At 40.7% G+C, this 15061-nt stretch overlaps 1 protein-coding gene across 2 annotated transcripts; it reads left to right on the top strand.

The window, feature by feature from the left end:
- The first annotated feature begins 74 nt into the window (after positions 1-74).
- LOC111246657 (uncharacterized) lies at positions 75-11192 on the top strand. Of its 2 annotated transcripts, XM_022796614.2 has the most exons (5): positions 75-411; positions 597-931; positions 5385-5445; positions 10199-10429; positions 10692-11192. In XM_022796614.2, exons 2-5 carry the CDS (start codon positions 820-822, stop codon positions 10822-10824), a joined length of 537 nt encoding a protein of 178 aa, XP_022652349.1. In that variant the 5' UTR covers positions 75-411; positions 597-819; the 3' UTR covers positions 10825-11192. The 2 variants fall into 2 exon arrangements, with proteins under 2 accessions (XP_022652349.1, XP_022652340.1); XM_022796605.2 differs by having other exon boundaries at positions 75-931.
- The last annotated feature ends 3869 nt before the right edge of the window (positions 11193-15061 follow it).

Genomic DNA, 15061 nt, shown 5'->3' with positions numbered 1-15061 from the left:
CCGCCGTGACTAGCGGCATCCGCGGTTCCGCAGGCCGTTCAAGAGCGACCAGCCCTTATTGCACGATGGTACGCATCGTAAGCGAACGAGTTGGGAAGCTAAAATACCCAGTGCTCGCAAGAATTCTAGCCGTATCTGAGTTCGAACGCACTCATTTTCCGACAAAGTATTTTTCTACTGTAACGTTTTAGCGTAGCCTTACGTAGCCTTAGCGTAGACATACGTGAAAATCTCGGTGATGAGTTTCGACACCAATGCACTCGACATTCACATTGGCCCTTGTCGAACGGGCTGGGTCGTGATCTGAGTTCAGAGCTTTCGCCGCAGACCATTTACCTTTTCAGTGGCTGTCTCTGTTCAATGATTGTAGACGATCGTCAATGTTTTAACGGACAGCTCTACAAGACTATTGTATGTACTACAATTGATAAATGCGACTCGTTTATGTTGATCGGCTTCTTGACTCATTTGTCTGTTGACTATCTATTGCATTTGAGTATCTAGCTATGCTAAGCCTGGTTAGACGCCATGCTAGTTAAAGCCACACAGTAAAAAGCTGCGATGAAAATATAAAGACTAAATAGAAGCGTTTTCAGCTTCGAGAAAAAATTTACTACCCCAACATCCCAGCTGACGTGCGTATCTGCGACACCTGTAACTCTCCGGAGATCGTCCACATAGCAGTTAGTGCTTTCTGTGATAAAGAAGAAATAAGCGGCCTACTCGTTAGCGTTAGTGTGATGTATATACTATCTTGGCGTTGACTCGATAAACCAAGAGATTTCAGCTGAATAGTATCGTACAGCGATCGTCGTGACAATGCTTGAGCGCACCTATGGAGATACCAGCCCGCTGTGGGTTGAAGAGAGTGCGCAGTTATTGGACATCCTCATTCCAGTACTGCACTTCACTGGAGTTCTCACGACCATCGGTGAGTCACCCTATCTTGTCTCGGTTGTTTAATAGCCACTGGGGAGCCATCGCACCACACAGCCGGTCTCGACTGTTTCTGCCAAGATACTACGAAACGACTACTACCATTTCTATCTAGCACAACGTGAAACAGACATTCATTGGATCTCTTGTGACAGACGACAGAACGCGCCGGTCGGAAAAGCACCTTTCCAGAATAGCCTCCTTTGGTTCTTCACTCAGTATAAAGTCGGACTAACTACATGTGACACAACACAACAGACAAGAGATAATTGCAGTCTATTATGAAAAAAAAACTTATGAGCACCTTGTAGATAGAATCTGTAAGGCATCCGTGCGGTAATGTATCTTTCCCGTAATATCGTTAGGAGGTACTTTAATAGTAGTCACTAATTAAGGATAACACGTAAGAGGCGTACATAATTTAGAGTGTCACATTAGACTTCTCGGTGCAGAACCAGGATGCTTCGGACGTAGGGCGGCCGAACTAAGACTGCGCACCTGGCTTACAACAACCGCACGAAGGGACCGTGCACAGCTTTTGCTAACTTCGTTAAGATCAAATGAAAAGTTAGAAATCCATTTTTTATTTGTGGTCAAGCGATGAGCAAATGCTGATAGCTGTTCCAGGCGGTCCTGCATTAATTCTGCGCGCCCCAATAGCAACACAGAAGAAACGCACCCGAGATGCAGTGCCTGCGAAGTTCGTTATAAAATTTTAAGTGTCTTAACACTTTTTCATTAGCTTTCGAAAGTGTAGTTTCCATTAGAAGACATGTGAAGTTAGCAGATGCGACCCACTTCAATAACAGCTCTCTATAGTCAGGGTAACTAACTCTAGACAAACGCATATAGTATTCCAATTGCCCTTAAACTGCTGACGGCATCGAATAAGCTTTTCTAATTTTCCCTAATGAAGAAATTTGGTGGGCACTGTTGCAACTTTGAGGGTGTCGCAAAAAATGCATACGCGTTTCAAACGGGTCTTTGTATTATTTCTATTGTAAATGTAATTCATATTTGAGTTGTCTAAGAATCTGTATATAAAATATATAGCTTTTCCTCCTATCGTCTAAGTGAAGCATTCTGGTTAATAGGCTGCTCGCAAACGCCGAGCTATTCATTCATATGCTTCAGCAAACACTTTATTAGGTGTTACAGCGTATGCTTGCTCGATTGCGCCTCTTAAACGTATAGTTTTATCAGTCTTGTGGTGTTGGCCTTCCCCTTTGGAAGAGTCCCATCAAGACATGGTCCAGGATCAAGGTGATCGTGCGCAGGTGTTCCGTCCTGTTCGAAATTAACTTTAAGGTTTTCATCAGGGTGTTCGCGAAGGCGCGCTGAGAACAGACTACTTCAGTAAACTCAAGAAACTGTCAAGAAATAATGCTTCAATTAATCCTTTACTTGAAATACCACACCGCACTGTAACTCCTGGTCAGTGTGCATAACGTTTTCGCATAACGTGCAGATTTACAGCTTTTTAATAAATATAATTATGTCGATTAATCGTGCCATGTAAATGAAAAGCAGCTTTATTGTTTCGGACAATCTTATTCAGAAACGGTGCATTGTCTTCGCGTTTTTTTTACTACTATTCGTAAAATTGGTCTCTTCGGTACGGATCGTCTTCACGGATAGCATGTATCGTTGCTAGAAGGCAGCTTTTTTGCTACAACAAATAAAAATGTGATAAACACTTGATTTGATCGTTCTAGTCAAGTTCACGACCTAACTGTACAATGGAACTGAGTCAAACTGTCGAAGGGTATTTGCCCCTCCTTCATAAAGTTACCATATTCTATTAGCATTCTATTTTTTAGAACCCACATCAAAAGCAAAGCCTATTCAAAAGGCAACAGCAGGTTAGAGGCCATTTAGGCAAACCCGAGCGTCAGATTCGTTTCCACAATAAAGCGCCTCACGCCGCTAGAGTGAGTCACATTTACAGAAATATTTTACCACAAACAGTGGCCACGCGCCCGTGATTGATAAGTTTATAAAGCTCATCCTTAGTTTATTAGCGACAAAGTCCGCGTTTGATTATCGGAAACAGGGCCAGCGCGTTTGAACCTGAGAAAAAAAAGCGAAAGATCAGCAGAAACAGAGAAGACGTATGGTAGGCAATTTGTTGTAACGGTATGATTTGGTTTCGACCATTTTTTCTTCTCTTAGTTCTTTTCTTCTTGCTAAGCAATTCAGCCAAAGTTGCGTTCCTCACAGAAATTAGAGGAATTACGTAGTAGTGTAATACAGTCAAACTCCAGTCCGTCTGTTAATTGTTTTTCAGTGTAAATAAAATTCTTCATTATGTATATACACGTTACACTGCTTACTATACAAAACTATTAAACGTTAGCTCGTGAGTTTGAGAATGTAACGTTTAATAAGGATATTTTGTGTTTTCTAGGTCCATCGGACACCTAGGTAGTACTTTGACATAGCCAAATGCTCTGCGTCTCTTTGTTCGAACTCAAGAACATGCGTAAATTGTGTCCAAATTGAGGTACAATATAGGTTCCTGTTAATTTGAATATATGGTAGTGACGTTTTAATGTATAGTGTAGGAATACTAGTAAACAATCTGTCCTAATGGCGAGAAATGATGGAAGCTTGCTGTAACCCATAAGCAAGAGCGTCTATTTAGCCCGAGCCAATAAGCTAGCTTCTAGTGGCACGAAGTATGATCATTAAATCGTCACAAATTGTATTAAATTGCAAAATATTCATAGTGTAATTCAATTTCTACATATTCAATACAACATATAACGCGCAGCTTTGTTCAGTATTTTTAGGATTGCAAATCTGCGTTGGCCTATCTATACACTTATCGTTTACTGTTTTTGGTACTTTTTTTAAATACTAAAATAAACACGATTCTATTGCTACATCCAAGGTCAAGGCATGTGAGAACCACAGGAAGCGCAATATAACGAAAGCCGCTTTTAAACTCAAGGGACCTACTAGTCGCCAATATCCTTGCCATTGTAGTTTGGTAACCGGCTCATTTAGATGTGTATTATTAGACAAATGCTCGTCTGGAACTCTTGTAATGGACGGACCTGCGGTAACTAACTGGGCACTGTCGATAATTAAATCAGCCTTGGCCGAATTAAATTTTGCAGACAAAGGTTTCATTATATTTATTTGAAAAGGATCCTATGAGTGACCGGCTGACGTGACACAGGCAATTATTATCCCTATACAAAACCTTTTTATAGCAGTTACAAACATGGGCAGAAGTCGAAGACTATTGCCTTGCAGGACTCAATACTAGGCATGTGGACATTTCTGTCGACACGGTAAGCTTGTTCCAACAACAAAGTCATCAAACCTGTATGCAACTAGGCTTTTCTGAAGCATCGACGGACTTACTGCTTTACAAAAATAAAGTAAAATTGCTATCAGTTAATCTCTGGAACATGTCACGTACTTAAGTTTATTGGATAACTTCGCTATTGGGTAAGTTCATATTGTTTATTAGATTGGATTTAAAGTTGGTTGGAATCCTTCAGCATGTGCGTTTTTCATAGCACGCATTAATGAAGCAGGGCCAGATAAAGTTGGCAGAAAAGATTGATCAAATATTTTCCCGAACGCTTGGTTAGGAAGAGTGGAGATAGATAAGATGAGACGGCAGCTCGGAGCCTGTCAGCCCTCTCATAAATTTAGATAAAACAGCTCTTAGAGCATTAAGAAACACGCCACATTTGAATAGGTAGAGTTAACGCTGTTGGCATATAACTACAGACATCACGAATCATCTCAGCTAAAGAAGAAAATACATGTATCTCTATTTACTCGGATGAATAGAAGTAAAGTGGTCGGATCTGTGTCGCTGCCTTAATATATCGGAGATCATTTGCAGTTGCTGCCTGCTTGGCTTAGTCATACCGACCTCCCCATTTTCAATGCAAAAACTCTTTTCGAACGCCTTCTGAGAAATGGTCTCCGGCACACCTAGCAATTGGAGACAAGTTTCTCAGTTGAAAGCTGCGTTAAAGGGTGAATATGTGACAGTTAAGCTATAAGCTGCTTTCCAAATGGAGACTACTGAATACAGTAAACCGAGGTGCCGGGTTGAGCTGAATTTCAGTCCTACTTTCAGCTGCATGCGCCCTCCTCTGGAGAACCTTCGTACATCGTAAATTTCCAACGTTCTTATATAACTCAGCCAATGCATATTTGATAGACATAGACACTTTCCGACTTTCGTGGAGCTAATTCGGGTGCGCAGAAAAGCACCAGAATTAGCACCAATGGCGTCAGCCGTTGCAAGTCCATTGTAATAACTATCCGCATTTAAAAACTTCTTCAGCCTTAAAAATACAACAAATATATTTTATTTTTCTGATCACAAATGCAACTTGAACGTTCTATGAGTCTCACCAAGCAGATTCTAATATTTGAACATAATTAGATATTAATGATACCTACTTGGCCATTTGCAGTTCTATGGGGAGTTTCGATTGAGCTGATCGTAAGACACAGTGCGCTGGGATTCTTCCTAACGTAAGTACCTTTTTTTTTTTATTGCTCATATTTTACATAAACTAAAAGAGGTTCGCGGCAATACCACAAGTAATTCGTTGAAACATTTTTATGACTTATCACATAATATATATATATAAAACACAAAAGCAACTTTTTCCTGAAGATGTTGTCAATTTTAGTTGAAAAGACCAGCGAGCCTTTAAAGATTAATTTGATTTTCTATTTATTATGCCTCCCAGGGGTGCAATTACCATTAAGTTTATCCACTAAACCAGCCAGTTTATGCAAAAGGGAACAGCTTTTTATTTAAATGAGAATGCAGTCGTCCGTACGACGTCGTGACGTCCTTTATCATAAAGATAAGTCTCTGCATTATGAGCTCATATCTATTTGTAGGCAAAGCATGTGAAGGTAAGGAGAGCTTTGTTTGAAACGAATGAACTTAGGTTTAGGTAAAAAAAAAATCGCGGAAGAATTCCCTTCTCATGTCCACACATACATTACTAGGCCAGACCTTACCAAGCAAGTTACTCTTGGTTTTTATAAAAGGCTAGAGAGCATGAATTAGTACGGTTGCGTAACGGAAATGTGTGAAGAAAAACGTCGTACCATGACGATATTGGAGCACTCGAGGTTACAGGGTCGAATGCACACGTACATAATAAATGTGTTCACTGTGGTTTACCGAACATGCTTCACGATTGCATAAATCTACTCGTTCTTATATATATATATATATATATATATACAAGAGAGAGAGAGAGAGAGAGAGAGAGAAAATAATATTTGAAGACACTTTTGTCGCTGACGGATTAAAAAATTTACAATCAAATTTTCACAAATTCCAAGGTGCTAATGGGCGGAAATTTAGAATAACTTGATTTTTTCTTTGAGCAGATTTTAAAAAGGCAAGCTTTAGTGTATGGCTAAGTATTTTTTGCATTCTATTGAGCTGCCATTAAACGATGAAGAAACAAAATAATGATAAATATAATTTTTCTATGATTATTTTATTTGTCCCAAAATTAGATTTTCAAAAAAAGACCAAAAACAAGTTATTCTTTGTAAAAATTGTACGATGGGACCTTAACAGCTATCGTTGAAAACAACCAATACTACAAGAGAACAACAAATCTATAACTAACGGTTTCGTCCAAAAAAGCCAATCCTTCAAAGCCAAAGAGAACATGCTTCTCTCCATAGAAGGAGCTGTCATTCTGGATAGAACAAGTGATGCGTTATATTGATTTACCACCGAATTAGGCATGTCAAATACTATGATTCATGATCTTCATGAAGTTCTGCTCCGCAGTATGGGCCAATTATTGGCAAAATTCGAAAAATGAAGAAGAAACACAAATGACTATGCGTACACCGTTCCCCAGATTCAACTTAACCTTAAACTTATATAGATTACAATTAAATATAAGAAATTCCGCAATATGCCGGCAGTATAATCTTGTCCGAGTGATACGTTGTCATTTTTGTCAAAAGTAATTACTTATAGACGTTATTGATGATATGCGGTAGAACAACTAGGAACGTAGGTGATTAATTTTACTTAAAATATCAGCTTGTTGTCAAAATTGGAGAATATGTTTTGTTTTTTTCCGTTTTAAAATAAAAATCCGAAACCAACTATGCACTATTTTGATCGATTATTTCTTTTAGACCATAATTCTGTCATTGTAAAATGTCTATCCTTTTTAGAAGAAACATTGTAAAAGTGACTTTTGCATTTGCATTTTGTTGAAGCTAAATGAACACTATTAAGAAGGTCCTGCTGAGGCCAAAGCGTACGATAGTCCTTATGGCGTAGGATCTGGGCTATATAACAAGTACATTCTAGTTCTTTTTATGTTTGCCGATCAGCTGAAGGAGTATGTGGTCTGGCATTGTTACAGCAAAAAACGATGTCTTTTTTTCTTCTCAGATTTGGATTGATCTGTTCCGATGACTTGCTGTAAACTTGTGAGTTATGGACAGTAGAAATCCAGGACATTGTGCACAGTTTTTAGTTTCTATCTTATCTAACACATTAGAACACCTTTTTATAAGCGTCAGCGTTGGTTTCGCTAGCGACTGTGAAGCACATTTTTGTTTATTTACACGTTATTGTTTCATATGCTCTGTTTCTCATCACCCGTGATCGACCGTTTTAGAAATAGCTCGATCTCGTTTCAGCTCTGTAAATTTACGTAGATGGAAATACGGTTGACTTATTTTCTTTGCATCAATTTACGTGACGCACAGCTTTTCGTGGCACTTTATTTAAAATACGTGATCTCAAGCCCAGCTAGGTAAAAAACGGTTAACACTTATTCTGCAACCCAAGATAACGCGTATGACCCGTCCTACAAAAGTCGAGTTGTATTCTGAGGCCACCTATTACCTTCAGTTACTCTTATAGAGTCAGTATCGACGGCAATTGGTTTTACACATGCTTCAAATGCAATGGCCAATATAAACCCATCCCCCTCTGGCTAGATGGGACAGCGGAGTATTTTTTTTTCATTTCATCGAACTTCTTTGTTGAACGATAAGAAAGCAAGTATAATATCTCTAAGAAACTTACTTCTGAAGACGCGTTCGTGCGAGTTACTCTCATCCTATTCAATACGAGCAAGGTAAAGTAAGATAGACCCATGTTCGCAGACAAAAATAATCAACTAAATGCCAACAAGGGCTTCACTGTATTGTACTTGCCACCCAATCACCGAGTTTCGGGTCTGGCGAACAGCTCTGAGAGGTTTTTTTTATTTCTGTGGTCAAAGCAATAGACTATAAGATAGGTTAGGTTAAGTTATAAGATAGTTAGGCAAACTCTGGATTAGCTCACTCTTATTTTAGTATAAACAGGTAAATGAAGCTTCTCTATTTTTTGTACCTTTCGCACAACCATATCAATGGAAATTACCCTATATATATATATATACATGTATAATGGTATTAAAAAGAAGCAAGAACTATCTCTCTCTTCTGATAGACGCAACGAGCCGAGAGAACAAAGGCAATTAGTATTCGTGTTTTCGGCAACCGCTATATACTACACGTGTTGAGCTATTAAGCTTACAACGTAGGAGAAAGCTAGCACAATCTGAGCAGTTAAGGATAACATTAGAAAATTAACATTAAAACAGGTCTAATTTTGGATTTGTTCGACGCGTTCAAATAGATAAATCTCATCGATCACATTAGAATCTAAGTCAACGTTATAGCGAGTGCTATGGTCTAAGAAATAAGGCCTATGGAGCGGACAGCCAATAACGATTCATCCCTTTCCGATTGCCGCTAAATGCCCCAACGGCCTTACCCTGTGGCAAAGTGTGTCGGATTATCGCTCCGCTTTATAATTGTACTGATAGGAAAAGGTAGAGCTGTTTGCAACGACGATTTCACTTTTATCGTTATTTGAGTTAAAGATCAATACAATCTTTTCAAACATTTTGGGAAAGCATCAGCAAATGATAGTATTTCTTACGTATCATCTTTTAAACCAGCTCAAAGAAATGAGTCAAACTTTTCAAAGTCGGAATTCATAGATCTAACGAACCCTTTGAAAGCCCTTAATAGATTCGAAATAATTACACAAAACCGTTACATCTACATTATGGGCTCTCATTTGTGCGTTTGTATCTGTTATAAGTGCATGTGTTAGGGTCGCTGTTATTCTGGCAAATTTTATTGAACGCGTTTGCCATTGGACCAGTGAATACGTTCCCCTCACACTCAATTCCCGAACTTTTCGAACACATGCTGAGGTTCTGCTGAGATGATTGACGTTAGCGTTACATTTAGAATACATTAGTGAATATGGAAAAAATGCGCCCCACTTAAGAGACTGATATTTGTATTACGGTTTAATGAAAAAGACGCTGTTTCGCGCTGATTGTCATTGTGCTTTGTTGAGAACAACTATCAGAAACGGCGAAACACTCGGAGATGATGAAAGCGTGCTTCAGGACCGGCCAACTGCATCCGCTTAAGATGCGCTGCTTGACGCGATGGTAACTTTAGAAAAAAAAAAGAAAAGAAAGAAAGAAAGAAAGCGAAGTTTGATATTGAAGAGCTTGGGTCGCGTAGACAAGGGACAATCTCTTTTGAAGGGCAAATCTATTATTAGTACTCTATGGTTGATAGTTAATGCGCAAACTCACTGTCGAGAGGCGAAACAATTCATGTGTGGTAAATAACAAATTAACTATTTTTTAAATATATCATTGCCAGTATAATGGAATTAAATGAGCACAATTGAAGACAATTCAAATATCGAATCTGAATGTGCTAGTATTTTACAGGTGGTGTACATTTCAACCGTAGCCGGCAAAATACATGTTGACTGTAGTTCTCTAAGGCTTTTGAGCTCATCAGGTCTGTCTGTTGATCGATCACATAGTAAACTGGACCAAGCCCCGCTAGTATTAAATGTATCTACCATTGATAGGTATTTGTCAATCGAGATATATATGTATGTATCGTTCACGTGTCGTCCCATAGAGCTGGCACGAGGTCGATGACTGAGTCCCCTTGAGATCAGACGGTCGCAAAGAAAAAGGTCTATAAACTGCAAGCAAGCTGCAGCAGAAAGCTTCATTGTAATCGCAGGGATAGGTACAAAGTATGCACACTTTAGCTTCTTGCATTGGTACTTTTGAATTAGCGCCACTCTTTTTTCCATTTCTGCCATTTCTGTTGAGCATTTCTGCCACTAATGTCATTTCTATAAAGCTAGTAGCTGGAGTGAATAACTATATGATTCGTTATTGAACAGAGTTTGTGCCCTGCTGACGACGGTTTTCGAGCTGGCGTTCTTCGTCGACTTCTGGTTAGAGATGCACAATAGATCAGAGGCCTGGCGTTGGTGGAGATGCGTCCGATGTTTAGATTTCCTCCCGAAAGCCGGTCTCTACGCAACGCTGGCCATCCTCTGCTTTGTGTACCAGCATGGAGGCGACATATGGCTCCCCATACTAGCAGGCGTAATGTCTATAGTACTTGCCGTGTAAGTAATCTTACATATGTTATACTTTTATGCGCAAAGAAGCACACAATATATAACTTACGCTATATAATTTTACACTAATAGCTACTGCTTATATGCAGTGCGTTACTTTGTGAATAATTTTCAAACTAAAAAACAACCACGAAATGCGTATTATTTAAATTTTATTGCTTGATCATATGTCCTAACTTATTCACTATAATGATCGTTTTGAATAGGTTACTATCATTGTTTTGTAACTTGACCTATCTGTTTCGTTCAGAAATTACCTAATCGTTGGACTCCTAATCTATGCTCGCATCAAGCGCGAGCAAGACTACCCGGCGTTTGAGGTCGACCTATCGTTCCCCGAGCCCGCATCACTCATACAACAGGAGGAAATTATTCTTCTCTGATCGACAGACGCGAGGACTAAATGGGCAAGCTCTTCATTCTGCATCAATAAGTCGAAAAGCCGCGCGTCGGCGCTGCTTCTGCGCCTGCGAATAAACCGTTCCCCTTCGTGCTCTGACTTTCGCCTTGACACGACAGGTTATCTGGTCAACCTCCATCAGTTTACCAAGGAGTTTCTCCGATCACTCGCGCATCTCACCTTCAAGAGCGATGGTGGCAAAATCAACGCCAATGTTGAAACTTTATTTCAGTGCACTGCAAAATCTAAGCGATTTGGAAGGCAACGACCGCAAACTCTTCTTTTTTCTCATCCTTATGCATTCATCTATGTAACATATGTAAATATAAGCACTTCGTAGGCTAAACGAAAGGTTCGTCTTTTGTATTCTTCATTTCAGCCTCTCTCAACGTGCTTTCGGCCTTTTTTGCTTCTATCTGTTTGTCGAGGCCAGGTTTTCTTATTCGTTCCAGTCATTGTAGATTCGTACACATGGGTGAATGGTTCGTGTTTTCGTTTCGTTCCTGGTTGTAGTACCACGTAAGTGCGTTAGTGCCTGTATGTCTGTGTGTGGAGTCATGCGCTTGTGTGTGTACGAACGATGCAGCAAAGTTCGTTTATCGTCAAGAAGAATGGGAGCAGCCGTCAAGGGGGTTGTTGGAGCTGTCGGGCCTTGCCAAGCCTATCTTCTTTGCTATATACTCTTCCCCCCTCACTCGTCTCGCACTTCTTTCTTGGTCTTCGTAGAAGCCAAGTTACACCGCTCTCTGCTTTTTTCCTTATACAACCCCAGCACTGATTTTAAACCAGCCAAGGGAAGCCACCGTTACAGGGACGGGATTCATTTTACCCTTTCCTTAGTTTTCTTCACGCGCTCCCTTTTATCTCGCATATAAGTCAAGGCTACAGGAGGGAGACCGAGAGACAGAGAATCACGAAGCTAGGGAGGTCGGAAAAGCAATGGCGGGGTCGGGAGTTCAATCCTCAGCCTCCCGTTAACTGGTCCATCCGAGTCGTCGTCCCTTACTAGCCGTTCTAGCTTTGTTTTGCCGGTTTTTTAGTCCCATCCCTCCAACCCACTCTTTTTTGCTTATTTTTTGAGCTTCGCGTCTTTCTCTCCGGAGATGTTTTTCATCTGCTCGTTATGGCTTTTTTCAGTGAAGTGCCAGGGACCGAGCAAAGGCGTGAATCGACACCGGCACCATCGTTTTGGGAACTTACCAAGCTGACTTCCTTTTCCATTCACTTTCTATTGATGGCGCTAACGTGAAACGGGTCGTTCCAGCTGCACCGCATCCAGTCGCAGACAAATCTGAGGAAACGCAGGTGGGGTCACACTTTCAGATGCACACTAACGTAATAATTTTCCATACTCGTGCGTATTATACATGTACCCTTTTTAAGTACTTGTACACCGAGAAAAGAGTGCAGATACCCACCGTTCTGTCATTGCTACTTGTGCAGCCACGGCGGCAACTAACGCCGCCATCGCAGCTGTATAGACTGTGACTGGCTTGCAAAGACCTCTATCGCGATCAGCGCAGAAAGCGGCTGAAGAACGCCAGTGGGCAATGTGCAAAATAGTTACAGCTTTCACTACCGTCGGCTCGTTTTACAGTCACGTCGCCAAGGATTCAAAAAGCAAGCGTTGGCAAGACAAAACTAGGAAAAAAACTCGAAGGGACTTAGGTGGCAAATAGCAACGGCAACAATGCGGTCTACGAAAGGCGCGGGCCGCGGGCCAAAACGGATGGATAATTAAAAGTTTAATGTAACGCTCGTTATCCCAAAGCGTTTGTGGTAGCGGTGTTGTTGTTCTTGAACTAAGCTACAGCCGTTTGTGCATTGTGTTTTCGCGCAACCTGTTCGACACTCTAGTCCTAACAGCAGTAATATCTATCACTATTTCACCGTGTTCTCGTCTCCGTCGTTTCGTCCTATATAAGGTTTTTCATCGCAGTCACATCCACCGTTTAGTTTAGAAAACAGCGAGCACAGACCAGCATCGTCAGATATGGGTCGCCCGGACCGGACCCGATTCGGTCGACAACAGTATGCCGCAAACTCAGGCTTTCGTCAATGCTGCTTCGTCCAGCCCCCAATGAGTGGTTTTGATTACGAATTAGTCTTATCTTGTTGCTACTGCCTTGCCATATTCGCGGTCCACTAGCAACGACAGCACCACCCCTTTCTTTCGATCCAGTTGCTTCGTTTTATTGTTCCTTTTCGTCTCTCCGTTTCCACTTTTTTCTGTCTTACCCCACAGCCAGTTTTACTGCCACAAGCCGACTGCTATCGCAAACTCCAACTTTCTACATCCAAACAGCAACAACAACAAATACGGCCACCCGTACCATCACTGCCATTCCACTCCCAACAAACGTCCTTCTTTCTTGGCAACACCCAATTTCTTGGTTGGCAACGGCTTGTACGTCGTTGCGTGCTTCTTTTAACTAGTTGTCTTTGCTCGCCCTCAACTTAGCACCCTCAACCCATGCACAGCTCCATGTATTATGCTCTATTTCCTATAGGGGGGCCAGACCAGACAGGCCGTCCAGCCGGCTAACAAAACAGCGAGCCCGAGCTATTCGAGGCCCTCATCTTCTACAGCGTATCGGAACACGCTATATAAGTTACCAAGTGGGCGAATGGGCTTACTGCAACCAGCATCGGGAAGCATTGGGGGAAGCCAATGGCTGGCATCAGCGGTCTTTTTACTGTTGATGGTTACGGTGGCGTTGGTAATTAGATGCTGCTGGTGCTGTTTAAAGCGTAAGAGAGGCGCGGCCGTGTCTGGGCGCTCTGTAAAAGCTCACCCCCGCTTCCAAGTCTTCCGAATCTCTTGTGAGTCGAAACCTCCAAAAAGCTCAGCTGGCCTACTTGGTCCTAAGATACCGAATCCTAACTCGTCGTCCAGTGCAGGCAAATCCTGATCGTATACGCTACTCGTTACAACCTGAACCTCATGTGGAACAACGACGTAGGTGATATTAACGATAACAATAACAACAGATAATACTACGCAAACTGCACCCTGTGGAGGCTGGTGCTTCCAATAACGCCAAACAGTTAGAGAAAAAAGACGCGAAACTCTAAGGGTACGATGTACGTAGCAGTATTAGGCCTATATAAGTTTCGATAGAGCTAACAAAATTCATGTCTTAACTAGATTTATATTTGAAATATGGTAGTAGGTAAGACAGAGACGTTATTGGGATGATGCGTCGTAATTCTGAGACAAAATCGTACTGTATAAACGTATTTGCTAGCGTCAAGGGAACCGAATGTATTCTATTGCTTATATTCCTCTCTGTGAGCATCCTCTAATTAGTATTTGCCGTAGAGGAGCTGTACCTTAAAACTTTATTTTAAGAAAATCTCTATTTAACTAAATATAAATTTAGGTGTGCTACGCAAAGTGAAAGTAATTCCCTTTTATAATTAAAACGATAGTGAACCTTACGAGTCGTCAACTTTCTGGAGTCTGTTTCTCATAGGCTAGTACTGAGATTGTATCTAAACGAAACTAAATAAATTGTTTGCATTTATTAGAAGTGTTATTCCTGTGACCAATGTGAACTACTTACCTGTTATATAAACATGTTTTATTTAATCCGCAAATTACTATACAAACGATATTGGTAGCTTGTAAGCTTATTAGAATATCGCTCAAATGTGCTACACGTAAAAAAAGATACAAGAGCTCAATTGACTGTTTATATTCTGTTCTTCTAAACGGTTTTTAATTTCTACACAAAAGACCGAAACGTATCGAAAATGTTTTTTTGAACCATTTTGATGCATTTTTGAACTCTTTAATTCTACACTTCGTTGAGAAGCTTCCGATTTTACCGCTAAAAATAGTTTCGGATCCTTCAAGAGCCATACGAAAATTGGCAATAACATATCCAGTCGATTTGGAAAAACAGGAAGTGTATAATCTTGGCAGAGGTCTGTTTTGTCTGAACGCATTGAATAATAGTTTATTTTCGCTCAAATTGCAAAAATGCCACCGTGGTGGGTTTATGGTTTGGTCTAGAAAAGGGTAGCTTTAGTCTCGCGCCAAAAATAGTGAGTAAACACACACACTTGGTACAACAAACAATTTACCAGAATTTGTCCGAATTCGAACGCTCTATCCTTTTGGTCAATGCACATATATAAGATGGATCTCAACGGGTTGAAGTGTTGTCATTCTTCTAGATTGTGAAGCATGCCAACTGGCTGAGATGTTTGTTATC

The sequence above is a fragment of the Varroa destructor genome, unplaced genomic scaffold (genome assembly GCF_002443255.2).
Source record: "Varroa destructor unplaced genomic scaffold, Vdes_3.0 BEIS01000001.1, whole genome shotgun sequence".
NCBI classification, from domain to species: domain Eukaryota; kingdom Metazoa; phylum Arthropoda; class Arachnida; order Mesostigmata; family Varroidae; genus Varroa; species Varroa destructor.
Note: the sequence above shows the minus strand (reverse complement) of the source record. Positions and strands in the feature narration are given on the sequence as shown.

Coding starts and splice junctions, on each gene's coding strand:
- LOC111246657 (XM_022796614.2), top strand. CDS start 820: ATGCTTGAGCGCACCTATGGAGATACCAGCCCGCTGTGGGTTGAAGAG. Junction 932..5,384: donor TGGAGTTCTCACGACCATCG/GTGAGTCACCCT, acceptor GGCCATTTGCAG/TTCTATGGGGAGTTTCGATT. Junction 10,430..10,691: donor ATGTCTATAGTACTTGCCGT/GTAAGTAATCTT, acceptor TGTTTCGTTCAG/AAATTACCTAATCGTTGGAC.